The sequence below is a fragment of the Stereum hirsutum genome (assembly GCF_000264905.1).
Source record: "Stereum hirsutum FP-91666 SS1 unplaced genomic scaffold STEHIscaffold_7, whole genome shotgun sequence".
Classification (NCBI taxonomy): Eukaryota; Fungi; Basidiomycota; class Agaricomycetes; order Russulales; family Stereaceae; genus Stereum; species Stereum hirsutum.
This window is the reverse complement of record NW_006763137.1, coordinates 1901779-1917474: the sequence shown is the minus strand read 5'-3', so window position 1 is coordinate 1917474 and position 15696 is coordinate 1901779. Positions and strand designations below refer to the sequence as shown.

The following is a 15696-nucleotide window of genomic DNA, read 5'->3' as shown; positions in this document are numbered from 1 at the left end:
GCGCGACGGGGCATGGCATTGAGTCATCGTGTGCAGATCAACGGTCACCGAACAATAAGGAGATAAAGCGCCTTGACTTGTTGTGAAACATGGCCGCGTAGCTTCGAGCGGAACCTTGCAAGCTGGGAATCTTGATCCGAATTGCCGTCAGATCATAATTGCGCTGGAAACGCACCGACAGAAAGGTCACCCAAGTACACTCTTGACCACCTACTCACTTGCCCTCAACGAGTACTACCCGGGTCCCCCAGTGAACGAAGGCATGGGTCGTTTCCATAGGCCTATATTCGACGACGGGTTTCGAGGGCCTAGTGAGCTGTATGTCACCACTTCGAGGCGCTTGAGACGGTATAGCATGGAGGTAGATATTAGGTGAATATCATCGATATCGTCCTCGAACGTCGGACAAGGCAAGGTGGCCGTGCCACGTGCGCCACAGCAGGTCCCAGGGGCTAAGATACGACGAACTGAACCGAGAATCATGTGATAAGTCATGATTAAATATTACACCGGCAGACGGCGAACGACATATTCGGGTACTGCCGAGAGTGCAGTGGGTTTGGTGGCTGAGAGAAACTATACAGCTGACGAAATGTATTCCCACGAGTAGTGACGGCGCGAGCGCACAGGCAGGCGAACATCAATCGCACCCTCGACAACTTCAAGACACCCAAAAATGGTCAGCTATGTTCGAATGGCTCTCCGCTGCATTCTCTGACCCCTTGTTTGACCGCTAGACGAAACGTACACGCAAGGCTGGTGTCACCGGAAAGTACGGAACGGCAAGTATCTCGTCTGGTCCAGATGCGAAGCGATGAAGGAACAAGCAGCTAATTGTGGGCTTTTTCGGGCTCTAGCGTTACGGTGCGTCCCTGCGTAAGCAGGTGAAAAAGGTGCGTAAATTCTGGTCTTGCTCATCATGAGAGATTACTGAACGTAGTCCTTTAGATGGAAATCACCCAACATGCGCGCTACACTTGCACATTCTGTGGCAAGGCAAGCACATTGAACATTACGCCGTAACCACACTCCATTTCTTACCTCTATCTACAGGACTCCGTGAAGCGTCAGGCTGTAGGGATCTGGAAGTGCAGCGCCTGCCGGAAAGTCATTGCCGGCGGCGCATGGACTGTTTCCACGACAGCGGCTGCCACCGTTCGCAGGTGCGTCTTATCCTCATATCTCGCCCACTGCCAAAGGCTCACTACATTTCTGTTATCAGCACGATTCGTCGGTTGAGGGAGATCACCGAGGCTTGAACTTTTCAGTGCCTTGTCGCTTTTCTGCATGCTTTCTCTTCCTTGTTGTTCTTTCTACGCACTCCCATAGGCAACCATGACCAATATGCCATCATACATCCCAGTCCGATTCGTCCTGAACCTCCAATGAAACGTCGACGGATGGCCTCAGCAACTCGACTTCTTTGTGGCATATCGATCTATCTTGTGATGCTCACCGGCAGGCTCTTGCGTAAACTTGGCCTCATCCTAGCCTGTGTTCGTGATGTTGTTTATATTCGGGTATCTGGACAGTGAGAATATAACGCACAGCTACATGGCAGTGACTGGTCGACGATCCTTAGGCTAATCTCCTATGAATGGGTTAGCCGGTACTTGCACAGTGTACGCAAGGAGATGGACCCTTTTTTCTTCTATGGCTCTCGTGGATCTTTGGAGATAGGCCTAGTCGTTCGATTGATGAACTGACTCATCTGACACTTCGTTGTATCCAACAGCTTCGTGCATACGGGCGTGGTCTTACATCTCAAACTTGACATCCTCCATGAGGTCACAGTAAGGAATTGCTAAAATATGTCACGATTGCATTGAATATAGGATATGAGCGATATAAGTACGCAATAAATCCAATAGATCCCAATGACCAACAACACAAAACCCAGGAGGAAAAGACCTGTCATAGATTCTATCCCATCCCAACCGACCTCTTTCTCAGCGAACAACGAGATCGTTGTTGGCCATATAGTTATACGGGCCACGAGTCTGCTCGAACAGTCGCTATCCATGAAGCTGCAGCATCCGGGAACTGAGGCAATGGGTTATTACTTCATCTCCTCAAACCTGTTGAAGTTTAGGGACTTACCTCCCAGGTCATCACACCGGCATCTGCGCAGAGTTCACGAACGTTAAACATTTCGTTCCGTTGAGAGGGCTTGTTGAAACTTACCCCAGCCTTGGTTCTTCGCCTGCTGTACACAGGTGGCGAGTGTGGCAGGCGCTATAAAACCACTGTCTGCGTCACCGGCGGCCGCAGGTTTGCCAATGACAATCTTGTCCAGGGAGACGCCGTTGGCTGCAATCTCAAAGACCGAGGACGAAGGGAAAGCGCCGCCAGAAGTCGTGAGCAGGTTAGTGCAGGTTGTGTACATGGTGGAGCCCTCTATAAAAGAAATCAGTTGGCATATTTGCAAAACCGCTGCATATAAGAGAAAGTCCGGCACTTACGGTTGTAAAACTACGAGGCCAATTACAAGAACTCTGGTCAGCAAGCTATGAGTATCACTATCCTCGGAGGGAGACCATTACCTGGATATTATACTGAGATCGAGAGATATCAGCATCGAACTAGTAGAGCAACTGGTGGTATAAATACTGACCCAGTCAATCAGATTTCCAACAGCAGAGTTGATGGCGAGATATCCTCCGCCAGCCCAGGCATTAGGCTCAAACCTGTCTACTCATTGGGAAGGGGCCATGATCTCAAGTATCACATCACGTACCAAGGAGCAACAGCTATAGCGAGTCAGTCAAGGATCGTGATGCTAGTAGTATCAATGAACTCACGAGCATGTGTGAGAAGGTACTGGCCTTGCGGGAGGTTGACACGCAATTGTCTTGTGAAAGATTCTATCCAGGTGACCGCACTGCCGCTAGAACCGTCGAAGGCATTAAAGTCCTCATAGTCCACGTCGATGCCGTCCAATCCCATACTGATGACCCATTGGGCCATAGTGTTCGCGGTAGCGACGGGGTCCGCCCCAGTCTATAAATATGAGATACCGTTAGAGAAGTCACCGTGCATGAAAAGGAGTTTGAGGAATACGAACCGACGTTGGTGCATCTGTGGACCCGAACGCGGACACAATCATCTTGATGCCTGCGGCCTCGTATTGTGACTTGATAGTCGCGCGTGCAGAAGCACCGATGACATCCCATTCCAGAGCCTGATCGGCTGCACCGGAAATGAGCAAGAAGGATAACGCACTGCAATAAGTCGTGACCGTCAGTTAGGAGCCCGTGAACATTGTGAACGAGAAACTCACAAAACGTTGAATCCCTGTGGACAAAGACGAAGTGCACCATCAGAATACATAGTATAGGTTATATCCTGGAACAGGTATTACAGAGATGACCGAAGGATCAGGTGGACCGTTCTCGCCAGACACCCTGTAGACATACAGTTGAGTACAATGGTCTAATATATGATACATTGAGGATACTCACCACTGGTCTGAGTACACAACGAAGTGGGGTGCAGCTGGGGTGGCACGAGTCTCGAGTTCGTGTGTCGGAGCAGCGTCAGCCGTGCTGGCAAGGTAAGAAGCTACAATAGCCGATATGGCAGATGCCCAGAAAGCAATCGATGACTTCAGGCGGAACATACTCGTTGAAAGTCGAAATATGAGGGTGTGCTGAAACTTCGAAAGAACAGAAGTATTCAGGTTGGGGAGCGAGATGGACATGATTGAACGGCTTTATATTTCCCCCATCGCTAGGTACAGGAAGTAGATAGCATACACAAAGTGTTCCCTCGCCCAAGCCTCACCACTAGCTGCAAGGTGGAAAGCGACAGCTGGCTGAGATCTGAATGACCGAAAGGGAAAACTCTCGGAATTCGCTCTGCTACCACAGCATAGTCAGAAACATGGGAGGTGAGCACCGCATGCTACCCTTCCCGATAGCAGGCAACCATAGCTCTCGGGATAAAGGGCCAAATCAAGATAACTTTACCAATGAGACCGTCATCGTGCTGCTAGCAACAGGCCGTCGCGCCAAGAGAAACCTCCGAAGATGTCCCAGTGGGACCGCCGACCGTGTTGTCTACGTGAAGACGCGTATTGGAGCATGCGATGTCTGTTGAAGAAGCACGACGACCATCCTGAGTATAGGAGCAAAGGTCACACGACCGCGAGGAATAGTCGCGGAACGAAGCAGAGTACCAAGACGAACGCACTGAGCTCGTGGTCCAGACTACTTACATTTAAAAGTTCATCGAGGCTAAAACCAGTCCCCTGATAACACAGCTGGTAGTCGAAGCATCCTCTCAGATGTATACGAGAGCCTCCGACCATGTGAAGAGAATAAAAGGTCCAAAAGGTCCATAACGGGCTTTTCAGACATCCTAGCGGATAAGCCGAGCCATAGCGACAAAGTTTATCGCACGGAAATACCCTATCAGAAGGCAGTCAGCATTATCGCTCGCACTAAAAGATGTCTATAATTGTACCACACTAGATTACACCCTTCCAGAGACAGACTCACCGGAAGGGTTTTCTGTGGACACGATACGACTTCAGGCTTCCTATCATACGCCTACCTATGGTCCACTTGGTGTCAACAAGGGCACAAATTAAGGGCTCCATTGACATGCATTCGTGCAGAGGCGAAGAATCTGACGCGAAGAACCTCTTCTAAACCAAAAGACAGCTCGCATTATGAGGGATCTTGGTTATTCTGAGCCGAACCATAACTAAGAAAATAATAGGGTATAACATTATCAAGCTATAGAGAGCTCAGAAATGTTCGCATTTGCCGAACTGAAAATCGTTCGTCAGTTGCCGAATTGTTCAACATGATGCGTATCACCTACCTCAGCAGCAGACAGAAGAGCAGCCAACCCAGCAGTATCACTCATACCAGAGTACACAGCACCTCCTTCATCTGGAGAATACCACAAGCTGCTGACTCCATCCGTGGAGTTTAAAGCGTTATGGACGATAGCTGAAGCCTGGGCGGTGATGAACGGTTTATACTTAGCAATACGGGCCGAGTCGCTAGCATAGGTAAGGTAGGCCTGAATGTGCTTCATGTAAAGGCCCTGAAGACAATGTTTGAGCTAAACGACCCAACGAATAGGAGAGAAATGCGGCAAGATACCTTGAACATGTGCTAGATAGGAGATATATCAGCCAATTGCTCTTCTGACATAGAGAAAATATATACCTGATCCGTGTTACACGTCGTATTCGTAGCATCATCGCATGTTTCTCTCAAGACTCCGTTGGTTGTGAGGTATTTGACCGTCGCATCGAGGGAAATCTCGGCCTCGTTGAGCAGCGTACGGTTTCCGGTACTCTTGTACAGAGCACCTAAACCAGATGCGACAACGGCCTGAGTCTTGTCAGTCCCGTCGTTTGAAGCAACGTGGTTTAATTTAGACAGACTTGGTTGTATATCCACGTAGTCTGGACCACAGAGTATGTGAGTATAATTGAGGAAGTTATTCGATGAAAGCTAGTACCCCATTGTTGTTTAGACAAGTGTCGAAATCAAGACCATCATTCCACAAGCCCTCTTCGTTGCGCATGCCCGACGCTTCAAGCCATGTCCAGACCTACAGGAAATGTGTAATCAGCTCCATCATGAAACCATATTTTAGTGAATCAGAAACGCTCTCAACCTACCTTTAGCGCGTTTTCGAGGTAGGTATCGTTGCCAGTCCTGAGGTACCCTTGAGCCGAGGTCCTCACGTAGAGGTGATTGGTAATAGCGTTCTTGTAGCCGTGCGTAGTATCCCACCAGACTAAGGTGAAGGGTGAGATAAAGGCCAGGCTCCAAAGCAGAATACAACCCACGACCGCCACCACATGTGTCGTCCCATTGAGTCGATACCGCGTCGTAGATGACCGAAGCGGCACTCTGAAACCAGCCGTTGTCAGTCAGAAACCACCCAGCTGCAAGGAGTGTGAACTGACCAAGAAAGGCTCATAGGACAAGTGATGCGCCTTGTGATAGTCTGCGATCTTCCAAAGTGTCATAATGACCCACTGAAACGCACACTTCAGTACATGTCGTGCCATAGAAGGTGATATAAATCTCGCCTGAGCATCGTCTGTCGATCCACCAAGGACTTCATCCCATAACTTCCTGCTCGTATTCAAGGCCGCCTGTCCAACGAAGGACGAGTCGCCAACATAAGCGTAAGAGTTGTCGCCCGTCGCGAACATATAATCATGTATGTCCTCCACAGTATTCTATAGGTCTCCGTCAGTAGATTATGGGGAGTGAGCTATAAGCTTTGAGACGCACAGCATCAGTCCAGAGAACTGCGGTGTAGTTTCCCTGGGCGTAGTACGACTGTACAGATTTCGCTACACCCTGTGCGTCAAGGTCAGTCAGACATGATTATCTAGTACACCGTAACGTGATTCGCGTACTGCAGCGAGTCTAAGCGTGCTAGAACAGTCAGACTTTCCCTCGCTGGAGTGCGCTTGTGCGAAGGTAAGGGAACCAAGAAGTAGGACAGAGAGATGGGTCCACGACAACATAGCAGAGAGCATTCTTGGAATGTTGAGAGGGATTGAGTACTCTAATGTGTCAAAGCCGATGATCCAGTCGGCACAACCACAAACGTCCCGGGGGATACCTCGCTGTTGGGCAGAGGTTGGGAGGGGTTGGGTGAAAACGTCCTCCAAGCGAGTTATATAGGGTGGTAAGCATGCTGTGATTTCCAAATGAGCTTTTAGCCTCCTGAAGATACGGCAGCGAGACCAATAATTAATGACGCTTACTACGGATGTTCCTGTTCCTGTCAGGCACTTTCTGTCTCGACAACACGCTTTGAACACAGATACGGTATTCGCAGATGCAGTTCGACGGAGTTTGGCTTTACTTCGAAGGCTGCAAGCAGCTCAAGTTGTTACCGAATCGGAAAGGCAAGCGTGATGCGAGCGTGCCAAGCCGGCTTCGCTGATGTCCGAGTCGGCTTGCTTTCGTGGTCGGTGTGGCGCAACTTCCTCTGGCAAGCTGCAACGGCACCAGTTGCAGTGCCACGATAATTGGTAGTTGAAGAACGTTCGAAAGATGGAATCTCAGTCGGGCAGACATCCGAGCGGAACATACCCTCACGAATACGGTTGCAGGAAAGCCCGTCAGTTTTTCCCCAAAGCAGTTTTTGGTACTTACCGGCATGATCCTCAGGCTCTGGAGGGTCTGGTCGCCGTTAATATCTACTTCGCCGGTTCTATTCCTACGCTAGTAACAGCACCATCTTAGCAGTGCCAGAGATGTGCGTATACATAAACCGTGCCATTGGGTGGAAGACTCACCCGCGCTTTGGCACAGGTTGGCACTGCCTGCTAGTGAGACTTGGTCCATTGCCGTGCGTCACCTCTTTTCAGTCTTCGAGATGCTGGACCCACTCAATTACTTACAATGTGAACTGGTACACTGGCCGCCTGATCAGGATGGAAGTTCACATTGATATTCCGAGCGCCTTGACAGGTTTTGACTTACCGAGATACTCGGTCAACTGAGACACAATGTGACGGCTTTTTTTCGCCGTTGAGAGTACGCGTACTATTCCAAGCGGTGGGGCATGCTGCAAGAAATTTAAGGGCAATAGGTGTATCGCTGACCACCGACTCTTGTATCATGGACCGCAATAATACGGGCGATATTTAAGCTTGCGCAGATCACGCTCATTCATCGTCGCCCTCTTGATTCGTACTACGGTCAAGTTTTCTTGATATCGTGATGATTTTTCGTGGGGTCCTCACCGTACTTTCTCTCGCCATACTCAATGCTTCCAGTGGTTACTGCTCCCCTTCGACTAATTTTGTCAACGACGGTGACCTGCCTACCATCCGACTAGACAATGGCACTTTCATAGGGAATCAAACCGGGAATGTCACACAGTTCCTCGGTATCCCCTACGCTCTTCCGCCGTACATCTCGATCCTCTTGTTTCGTATCCAGCAGTAGATCTGACAGACTTTCGACGCTTTCATAGAACCAGCGACCTACGCCTCCGTCTTCCCGTCGCTAATCTCCCCTACAACGGCACCTACAACGCTTCGACCTTTGGACCTTCCTGTCCCCAGCAATCTCCCATATTTGATCCCTCGGTGATTTCGACGATTGCTCCGGTTGTTGCGTCCTTGGGGGACCTCTTCGCTTCTGCTACAAATTCCCAGAGCGAGGACTGTGAGTTGATCTTACCGAGATATAACGACTAGACTATTCATAGCAGACAAGCTGACGATCTGCTTTGGAATTCAGGTTTGACTGTAGACGTCATCGTACCCAACAATGTTAGTGCAGATGCCAGACTGCCTGTTATCGTGGTACGTCCATCATTCGATACAGTGATTTATAATGTCCAACAAGTCTATCTCGTCGTTAGTGGATCTATGGAGGTAGTACATACTTTTTCGTTTCAATAGATTCTGCTGCTTACGGGCTACGATATCAGGTGGATTCGAAGATGGAGAGATGACGTCGTAAGTAGGAAAACTTGACTCGGAGGGCCTCAGATGTGTAGCAAGTCATCTCACGACCTTTCTCAGATATCCTGGCGAAGTTGTCGTCCAGGGTTCTGTTGAGTTGAACTCACCGGTCGTATACGTTGCGATGAACTATCGGTAAGTCATTCTAGACTTACCTTTTCACCCTCTGATGATGCACATACTGATCAAAATTATCTTACAGCTTATCTGGTACGTTATCATGTGTTTCCGCAGCGTTGTGTTCAAGTCTGTGTTCTTATTCAATGATCCTAGCATTTGGATTTTTACCCGGCAAAGAGGTCAAAGAAGCGGGAGTCGGAAATCTCGGAATGCAAGATCGTGAGTGTTGCTTTTATCACGACGAGACCCATCTGATGGAGTCCTGTTCAAATCACCGTAGAGAGGCTCGCTCTGCGATGGGTTCAGAAGTACATTAAGGCTTTTGGCGGCGATCCGGACAGGGTCATAATGTAAGTGCACCATTGTCCCTTGTCCCTCTCTCAAGTCGTTCAATGCCTTGTTTCGTATGAACAGCTGGGGCGAAAGTGCTGGTGCGATATCAACCGCACTGCACCTGGTTACGAATGGTGGTAACGCAGAAGGATTGTTCCACGGTGCTTTCATGCAGGTCAGTCCCAGTGCAACAGTCTGGTGAGTAAGTATAGGTGCTGATTCTACCATCCTTTTCGCAGTCAGGATCGCCTCTCCCTGTAGGCGACATCACAGATGCGACCCATCAAGCAGTCTACGACTTTGTCGTTGATCGAGCTGGCTGCTCGAACGCGACCGACACACTGCAGTGCCTTCGTGAGGTACCCTTCAGTGTGTTCAATGACGCGTCCAACCAAACGTATTCCTTATTCGCCTTCCAAGTATGTATTCATATTTGCTGTCGTTTAGCGAAGCAGGAGGTACTTAACTCGGGATAGTCATTGAATGAGGCATATGTGCCTCGCACCGACGGTGTTTTTTTGACAGATTATTCTCAGCAATTGGTGCTCAAAGGCGAGGTTGCCAATGTTCCATTCGTCACCGGTATGTCTCAATTCAGAAGTATACCACACATAACAGTCGGACTAATTGCTTGGGAAGGTGACTGCGATGATGAAGGTATATCATCTCTTCCAGGACTTGAACATCTCACGTATTATCTCAACCCTAGGCACATTATTCTCTCTCGCTAATGCTAATCTGACGTACGTATCCTTCCGTGTATTGCCGATCACCAGTTCTAACAGCCCCAATCAAACAGGACGGATGATGAAACCGAGAATTATATTGCGTCGAACTACTTCCCTAACGCCTCCACGCAGGACCTCGAACCCATATTCGCAGCATATCCCTCCGAGCTTAGTGCAGGCTCGCCCTTCGACACTGGTTCTGCCAACAACCTTACTGGACAATACAAGCGACTCGCGGCTTTCCAGGGAGATCTTGTCTTCCAGGCTCCACGTCGATTCTTCCTTCAGCAGAGGTCTGCGAGCCAAAGCACCTGGTCTTACTGTATGTTCACTCTCTATAAGAACGTCACCATGCTAATATCTGTTCTCCTCAGTATGGAAACGTGGAAAATCTACCGCCTTTGTTGGCTCGGTGAGTTTCACACATCCTTACTTGGGTCAACTCTGACCGATACACCATCCAGTACCACGGCAGCGACATCCAAAACGTCTATAGCACCGATCCGGGTGAGCTCCTCGACGCCGTCATCAACTTTGCTAACAATCTCGACCCAAACGGACCCACTCTCGGCACCGACTGGCCTAAGTACACGACCGAAGCACCGACGCTGTTCACGCTCCTGGATGGTGATATGCCTGTTACACTTACGAACGATACGTACCGTGAGGATGCGATCAACGCGGTGATAAATACCTCGTTGGCGCACCCTGTTTAGTCTTGAGGGAAGGGAAGCGGAGAGGACAATGATGGAGCGGTCTGAGATTGATCTTTGAATTGTTATTTTTACCTTGTCCTTGCCAATTCTACTTAGTCAATATTAATGTCAGTGAGTCTTGGAAAGTAATAGACCCTTCATGCTCAAATTCACAGCGATCAACCCCTTCCATCGAATGTGCCCTAATAAGATAAGCTCGAAATCTCCCCTGGCCGTGATTTTAGGAATCGACTGTATTGGTCTTACGAACTTATATTGTACCATCGATAAGTATATGACAAAATTCACAAGATACTACATGCTATACACTGACATGCCATACTCCCTTTGGCGCCACCTGCTCTGGCCTATACAATCAAAGCTTTGATTTCGCCACATGCAAATCATACAAATCTTGCGCAGCTCTTGCAATCTCCTCGACGAACTTGGAATTTGGCATCTCCTTACGGGACGTGATCGTATACTGCAGATAGTCTACATCGACAGACAGTTACATCAGTCCTGGGATGAAAGCAATAAAGAGAACACCTACCATCAAAACCAGTCATGTACGCCACCCCATATCCGTCAGGTACGACCTGCCGAGGTCAAAAAGAACTGTTTCAATAGTTGGTAGAGACGAAATAGAGAATCGAATACGCACCTCCCCCCAGCCGTATGGTCCGAAGTGCTTCGAGAATACTGCAGACGTAGAGAGCACCCAATAACTGGACCTCTTGAACAAGGGATCATTGAACAACTCCGGCACATCCTCGCCTTCTTTCAGTACCTTCTTCAATCCTATAGTCGCACAGGTCGACTCAGCATCAGACATAGATCAACATTAAATGAAGGGGCCGCACCCAAAATATGTCTGTCAACTCCCTCCGCCTTTCCCGCCGCCTTCGCAAGCTCGACGTGCTTCTTACAGGCCAACCCAAACAACCTCTTTCTCTCTTCATTTCTAACATTCGCATCATCCATGCTCCTCACCCAATCATCACTTTCACTGCTCACAACCCTAATCGCTTCAGTCCTCCCTTTCAAGAACCTCCTCGTCGTCGCAGCCTCATACGTTCCTCCTTGTCTGTTCACTGACCCTCCAATCAACCTCGCATATGCCAACTGCACGACCATCTGCGCCCATGAATCTGGCGAGACTCCGAAAGTCTTGATGGCCTTCTTCCCATACTGTGTCCGGAAGACATTCATAGCTTGTCCATCGACGAGCTCCAGACTTTCCTGCTCCGCACTCTTCAACGCCTTCTCGACCTCCGCATTGACCTCAAAATCCAGCGGTTCCGGTCCTTTGACTGAAGAAGACGAGGCTCCAGAAGGCGTAGGCGAAGAATGGTCGAACGCCGGATCCGCGAGCATGTCCAGCACGGTGTCACACAAGGTGACTGTCGGCGTGCCATCCATAACGGAGTGCTCGCCCATAATCCCTGCTTCCGCGTTGTCGAATACGATGAGTTGTACCGGTTTGTCGACCCAGCGGTTGTAGAGCCCAAGTCGACCGCCGCCAGGATTTGTGGCGGGAGACGAACCGTGCCACAGGAAGCGAGAGTGTTGCACGAGATCTTTGGGCTGTTCGGTATCAAGACAGAGAACGAAGGACGCTGATTGTATGTCTTCGAGGATCTTGGCGTTGTGTGGATTGGAGGAAAGTGTGGTGTAGTTCGTGGCCCAGGTATCGCGGTTGGTGGACGTTAGAAGACCGATGCCGGGGTAATCTGAGGTGGTTTCTGCTATGATCCTCTTGATTTGCCTAGAGACAAGAATTCAGAAGCAGCAAAGATCGCATCAAGCTTTGACATACGTCTCGAGCTCTTCCGTCGAGAGAATACGACCATCCTGGGCAGTGCGTAGTTTCCAGACTCGTCCACGACGCAGGACCACGATATGGGCGTTCTCCGTGCCCTGAGCACCGGCTACAGCATAAGAAGTACTCCAGTCAAGTCCTTCTGGACCCGGGACGCGAGAACAATCGAACATCCATCTACAAGGAACGTCTAAGTTGTTAGATGGTGCAATACTATTGTGACGTCAATCAAAGAGCCTACCGGAATGTGTCCATACAAAACGCCGTATCCTTGGTACCTTCGGGTTTGATTTGCCCCAGTTTGAGCTTCTGGCGGAAGAGCATAGTTGCGCGTGTTAGCGAGGCGGCTCGATGGGTAGAAGTCTGAGGGTAATGTGATGGGTGTGCGTCGAATCCGTCTATGATGAGAGGTTAGTAATCAGCAGTGATACACAATTGGACAACTTATGGCTTTATAAAGCGAACGTCATGTAACGGAAGATAATACTGACAATAGTACGAGACATTGACAACGACCTGAATGCGCGAGATATCAGTAAATAACCCCGTCAACAGATGAAAAGACATCCACATACCGAGTCACGATAACCAAGGTAAGCACCATCATCCCACCATTCCTCTAACCAATGGTCCCTACCCTCCTTCTCGCCGTCATCTCTCCACTTCTCCAGCCTTGCATGCAACTCCTGGCCCTGACCACCTGCCTTTCCAAACTCATCGACCTTCTTACTTGCTGCTTCGAATTCATCATTCGAATGAGCAAGTGGTCGCAGCGTATCCTTCACCCTCTTCAAGGTCTCTGACAGAGGGGGGACGGGAAGATGTGGGAGTGATGCCTGTGCGGAGAACGTCCCAGGACCTTGACCAGGCTTGGCTGAGGGCGTCGAACCAGCTGGCAATGCAAGTGGTGCCGGAGCGAGACTCTTCCAGAACGGTGGTCGTTTACGAGTAGGCATAGTATCTTCTGGAGGAAGCGTGTGAAGGGATGCGAGTGGGAGAACAGAGTAGCGCGCTCGAAGTAGAGGAGTGATATTCCGGAGAGTAGAGAGCATCATGCAGAGCCTCACTCAAGAGGACATGTGGTTTATATACCTGAGCTTGAAAACTTTCCCCAAGCCGCAGATTCGCCGTGTTTGCTACACCTATGATAATTCGACAGAGAGGACCGTACAGGACGGCATTCACGCTTGCCTGTCGTCGATTGGCAGTTGATTCTCGATGTCCTTCCGACCAACCGGGCTTGCTCGATCTTATCTTATCTCCTCGAAATCAAATACTCAATGTCAACATCAACAAATACATGCTCCGGGTGGCACACGGCTCTGCCTGCATATCTGCTACTTTTCACTGGACCACTCCTCATACCCTACACGTATACGCTGGTGAACCTGTCCCAGAAGAAATAGGGCCGGCCATAACACTTTGGTACTGGCGAGGCAGCCTGAACGACTACTTATCTCGAGCATAGTCCACAGCGCCTGGGGCCTCAGAGAGATTGTTCATCACAAACCGTATCGTCACTCGAGTTTGCACCGGGCAGGATGTCAAGGTGCGCTCTGAGAGTATCTCCCCCACCAGATTTACATCGCACTAATCTAATCGTCAATGGTCCATTAGCCTTCGCGATACTCGCAAGGGCTCCGAACAAGCGAATATATGGGCCTCCGGTTTGCCCTTCGGCATATTATCCCCTGCCATTGTTAGCGACGTACGCGACACCATTGATCAGGAGGTCGCAGACCTCGAAGCTGCCATTGCACGATTGAAGGCGTACAGCAACTCTTTAGCCAACACCTCCTGTCTCCCACCCGAGATTTTGTCCAATATTTTCGTTCTATATGCTACTTCCATTAAGGGGACAAGCTATGGTTACATTCTTCACTGGTTGGTCGTTACTCGAGTCTGTCGCTCCTGGCGAGCCATTGCGCTCGATACAGCCGAATTATGGGAGCACCTTGACACAGACTCGATAACCGCAAGCGTGCGGCGTCAGGCTTTAATCCTACGCTCTCGCTCAAAGGTGTCGATTATCAAAATCGACTTCTCCAATAGTCACAGCACCTCCGAATGGGTTTGCCAGGCTAGCCAAATTCTGGCCGTTCGTCATGGAGAAGTCGCTAACTTGGACATTACGCTCTCCAGAAATACTTTCCATAAAGTGTTAGGCGTCCTCGACGGACCTAATCCTCGCTTGGAAACCCTTGTCTTGCGAAGCGATGCGACGCGCCAGGCACCAATTTCCTTCCTCCACCTCTTCTCAGGACAAGTGCCTTTATTACGCCGCCTGCATGTCCATAGCTGCAAGATAATGTGGCAGCATCTGGTCACTGCATCACCCCGCCTCACTCATCTCGACATCGAGCATACGGTCGCTCGTATCAGCCTCAACGGCGTTTGCGATACTCTCCGTCGCCTTCCCCAGCTCGAAGAGCTTCGTCTTCCAGGGTTTCTCTCCGTTGACCTCGAACCTGACTATCCTTCATTGCGACGCATCGGCATGCTGAAACTGCGTCAGCTGAAGTTCGAGTATATCCAGGCCCAGGCAGGATGGGACAATTGTGCGAAACTATTGAAACGCCTTGAGCTCCCTAACCTCGTTCAGATAGAACTTCGTTATGGCCAGCCCGCCGGTGCTCCGCCGCCCAACACACACTCATTCACAGACTGTGTGATCGACTCTGTCGGATCCCTTAGAAATATATTCAGCTCAGACGAGCAAGCAGAGCCCTATGTTGAGCTCTCTATCGAGCGCCGCACCGGAAACCTCTACTCCTGGACCCTTCGTGGCCCCCAGGCCATGGAACTCTTCGGCCTGAATTTGGCTATCATGGACGACTCGGACGCCCAAGGAGTCTCCATTATGCGCAACATTTGTCAATCCTTCAGCTCCGCTCATACACACGCTTTCACTCTCCCTCACCTTCGACCACTTTACCACCACCTCTTTCGACGAAGAAACCGTTTGCAGGCTGTTTAGCAGTTTCAGCGCCGTGCGCACGCTATGCATTAGTCGAAGCGGTCCTCAGGTTCTCCGCATCATTACAAAGGCCTTGACCATGAAGGTCGGTTCGTCAACTGAACTGGCTGTTTCCTCGGGAGATGGGGATGCATTCCTTCCCAATATCTATTCTGTTAGGATTGATTGTAAGGTTTTGGCAGCAAACATAATTGCACCTTTGGACAACGTGTGTGCACGCGCTCAGCTTCCAGGCTCGCGTTTACGGCTTATAGAGCTTCATCCCGATATGCTTCAAGTCATTCTCCGCCATCCGGTGGGGAAGAAATTCGGGATTGCTATCCTTCCGACTGGGAAGGGAAATGGTAGTGCTTGAAAGTTATGTTAGTCGTTGATACGCTGCCGTATCCAGTTCTTCGTGATGTGCACTGCATAACCCAATTTCCATGCTGTATCATGTACGCTTCGGTTTGCTCAATGGTGTCATGTAGTGCTCTTTTCTTGATTTTATTTCCTTGTATTCTTTACTATAGATATACGTCGCTATCTAACTTTTGGTTAGTCATGCCTGAGACTGT

At 49.8% G+C, this 15696-nt stretch overlaps 7 protein-coding genes across 7 annotated transcripts; 4 read left to right on the top strand and 3 right to left on the bottom strand.

Moving 5' to 3' along the window:
• Nucleotides 1–649: 649 nt before the first annotated feature.
• On the top strand, nucleotides 650–1555 carry STEHIDRAFT_121748 (60S ribosomal protein L37). Its single transcript, XM_007304451.1, has 6 exons — nucleotides 650–679; nucleotides 738–782; nucleotides 858–893; nucleotides 949–996; nucleotides 1054–1163; nucleotides 1223–1555. Exons 1-6 carry the CDS (start codon nucleotides 677–679, stop codon nucleotides 1257–1259), a joined length of 279 nt encoding a protein of 92 aa, XP_007304513.1. The 5' UTR covers nucleotides 650–676; the 3' UTR covers nucleotides 1260–1555.
• Nucleotides 1556–1814: 259 nt separating this feature from the next.
• Nucleotides 1815–3619, bottom strand: STEHIDRAFT_97791 (glycoside hydrolase; the record flags this gene model as incomplete). The annotated part of the gene is made up of 12 exons (XM_007304450.1): nucleotides 1815–2043; nucleotides 2101–2123; nucleotides 2185–2397; nucleotides 2463–2472; nucleotides 2544–2555; nucleotides 2615–2687; nucleotides 2738–2750; nucleotides 2802–3000; nucleotides 3065–3221; nucleotides 3281–3294; nucleotides 3362–3404; nucleotides 3462–3619. 12 exons carry the CDS (start codon nucleotides 3617–3619, stop codon nucleotides 1984–1986), a joined length of 975 nt encoding a protein of 324 aa, XP_007304512.1. The 3' UTR covers nucleotides 1815–1983.
• A 1047-nt stretch (nucleotides 3620–4666) lies between these two features.
• STEHIDRAFT_79629 (Six-hairpin glycosidase) lies at nucleotides 4667–6954 on the bottom strand. Its single transcript, XM_007304003.1, has 13 exons — nucleotides 6749–6954; nucleotides 6395–6678; nucleotides 6267–6335; nucleotides 6059–6211; nucleotides 5933–6004; nucleotides 5813–5876; nucleotides 5642–5760; nucleotides 5479–5571; nucleotides 5402–5422; nucleotides 5181–5348; nucleotides 5115–5126; nucleotides 4828–5055; nucleotides 4667–4774 (listed from the first exon to the last, which is right to left on the bottom strand). The coding sequence occupies exons 2-13, from the start codon at nucleotides 6515–6517 to the stop codon at nucleotides 4751–4753; spliced, it is 1146 nt and encodes a 381-aa protein (XP_007304065.1). The 5' UTR covers nucleotides 6518–6678; nucleotides 6749–6954; the 3' UTR covers nucleotides 4667–4750.
• A 758-nt stretch (nucleotides 6955–7712) lies between these two features.
• Nucleotides 7713–10406, top strand: STEHIDRAFT_168784 (carotenoid ester lipase precursor; the record flags this gene model as incomplete). The annotated part of the gene is made up of 17 exons (XM_007304449.1): nucleotides 7713–7903; nucleotides 7969–8162; nucleotides 8238–8302; nucleotides 8362–8374; nucleotides 8431–8458; nucleotides 8525–8599; nucleotides 8667–8674; nucleotides 8738–8803; nucleotides 8865–8934; nucleotides 8999–9092; nucleotides 9157–9336; nucleotides 9394–9499; nucleotides 9557–9574; nucleotides 9627–9660; nucleotides 9717–9967; nucleotides 10020–10057; nucleotides 10110–10406. The coding sequence occupies 17 exons, from the start codon at nucleotides 7713–7715 to the stop codon at nucleotides 10359–10361; spliced, it is 1683 nt and encodes a 560-aa protein (XP_007304511.1). The 3' UTR covers nucleotides 10362–10406.
• Nucleotides 10407–10716: 310 nt separating this feature from the next.
• STEHIDRAFT_57137 (acyltransferase ChoActase/COT/CPT) lies at nucleotides 10717–13118 on the bottom strand (the record flags this gene model as incomplete). Its single annotated transcript, XM_007303892.1, has 8 exons — nucleotides 10717–10835; nucleotides 10888–10939; nucleotides 11005–11141; nucleotides 11204–12108; nucleotides 12160–12339; nucleotides 12404–12560; nucleotides 12654–12678; nucleotides 12738–13118. The coding sequence occupies 8 exons, from the start codon at nucleotides 13116–13118 to the stop codon at nucleotides 10717–10719; spliced, it is 1956 nt and encodes a 651-aa protein (XP_007303954.1).
• Nucleotides 13119–13703: 585 nt separating this feature from the next.
• On the top strand, nucleotides 13704–15139 carry STEHIDRAFT_111306 (uncharacterized protein; the record flags this gene model as incomplete). The annotated part of the gene is made up of 2 exons (XM_007304448.1): nucleotides 13704–13711; nucleotides 13780–15139. The coding sequence occupies 2 exons, from the start codon at nucleotides 13704–13706 to the stop codon at nucleotides 15137–15139; spliced, it is 1368 nt and encodes a 455-aa protein (XP_007304510.1).
• A 16-nt stretch (nucleotides 15140–15155) lies between these two features.
• STEHIDRAFT_121743 (uncharacterized protein) lies at nucleotides 15156–15662 on the top strand (the record flags this gene model as incomplete). The annotated part of the gene is made up of 1 exon (XM_007304447.1): nucleotides 15156–15662. A coding segment is annotated over exon 1 (269 nt), but the record flags the coding sequence as incomplete, so codon positions are not given.
• Nucleotides 15663–15696: the final 34 nt, after the last annotated feature.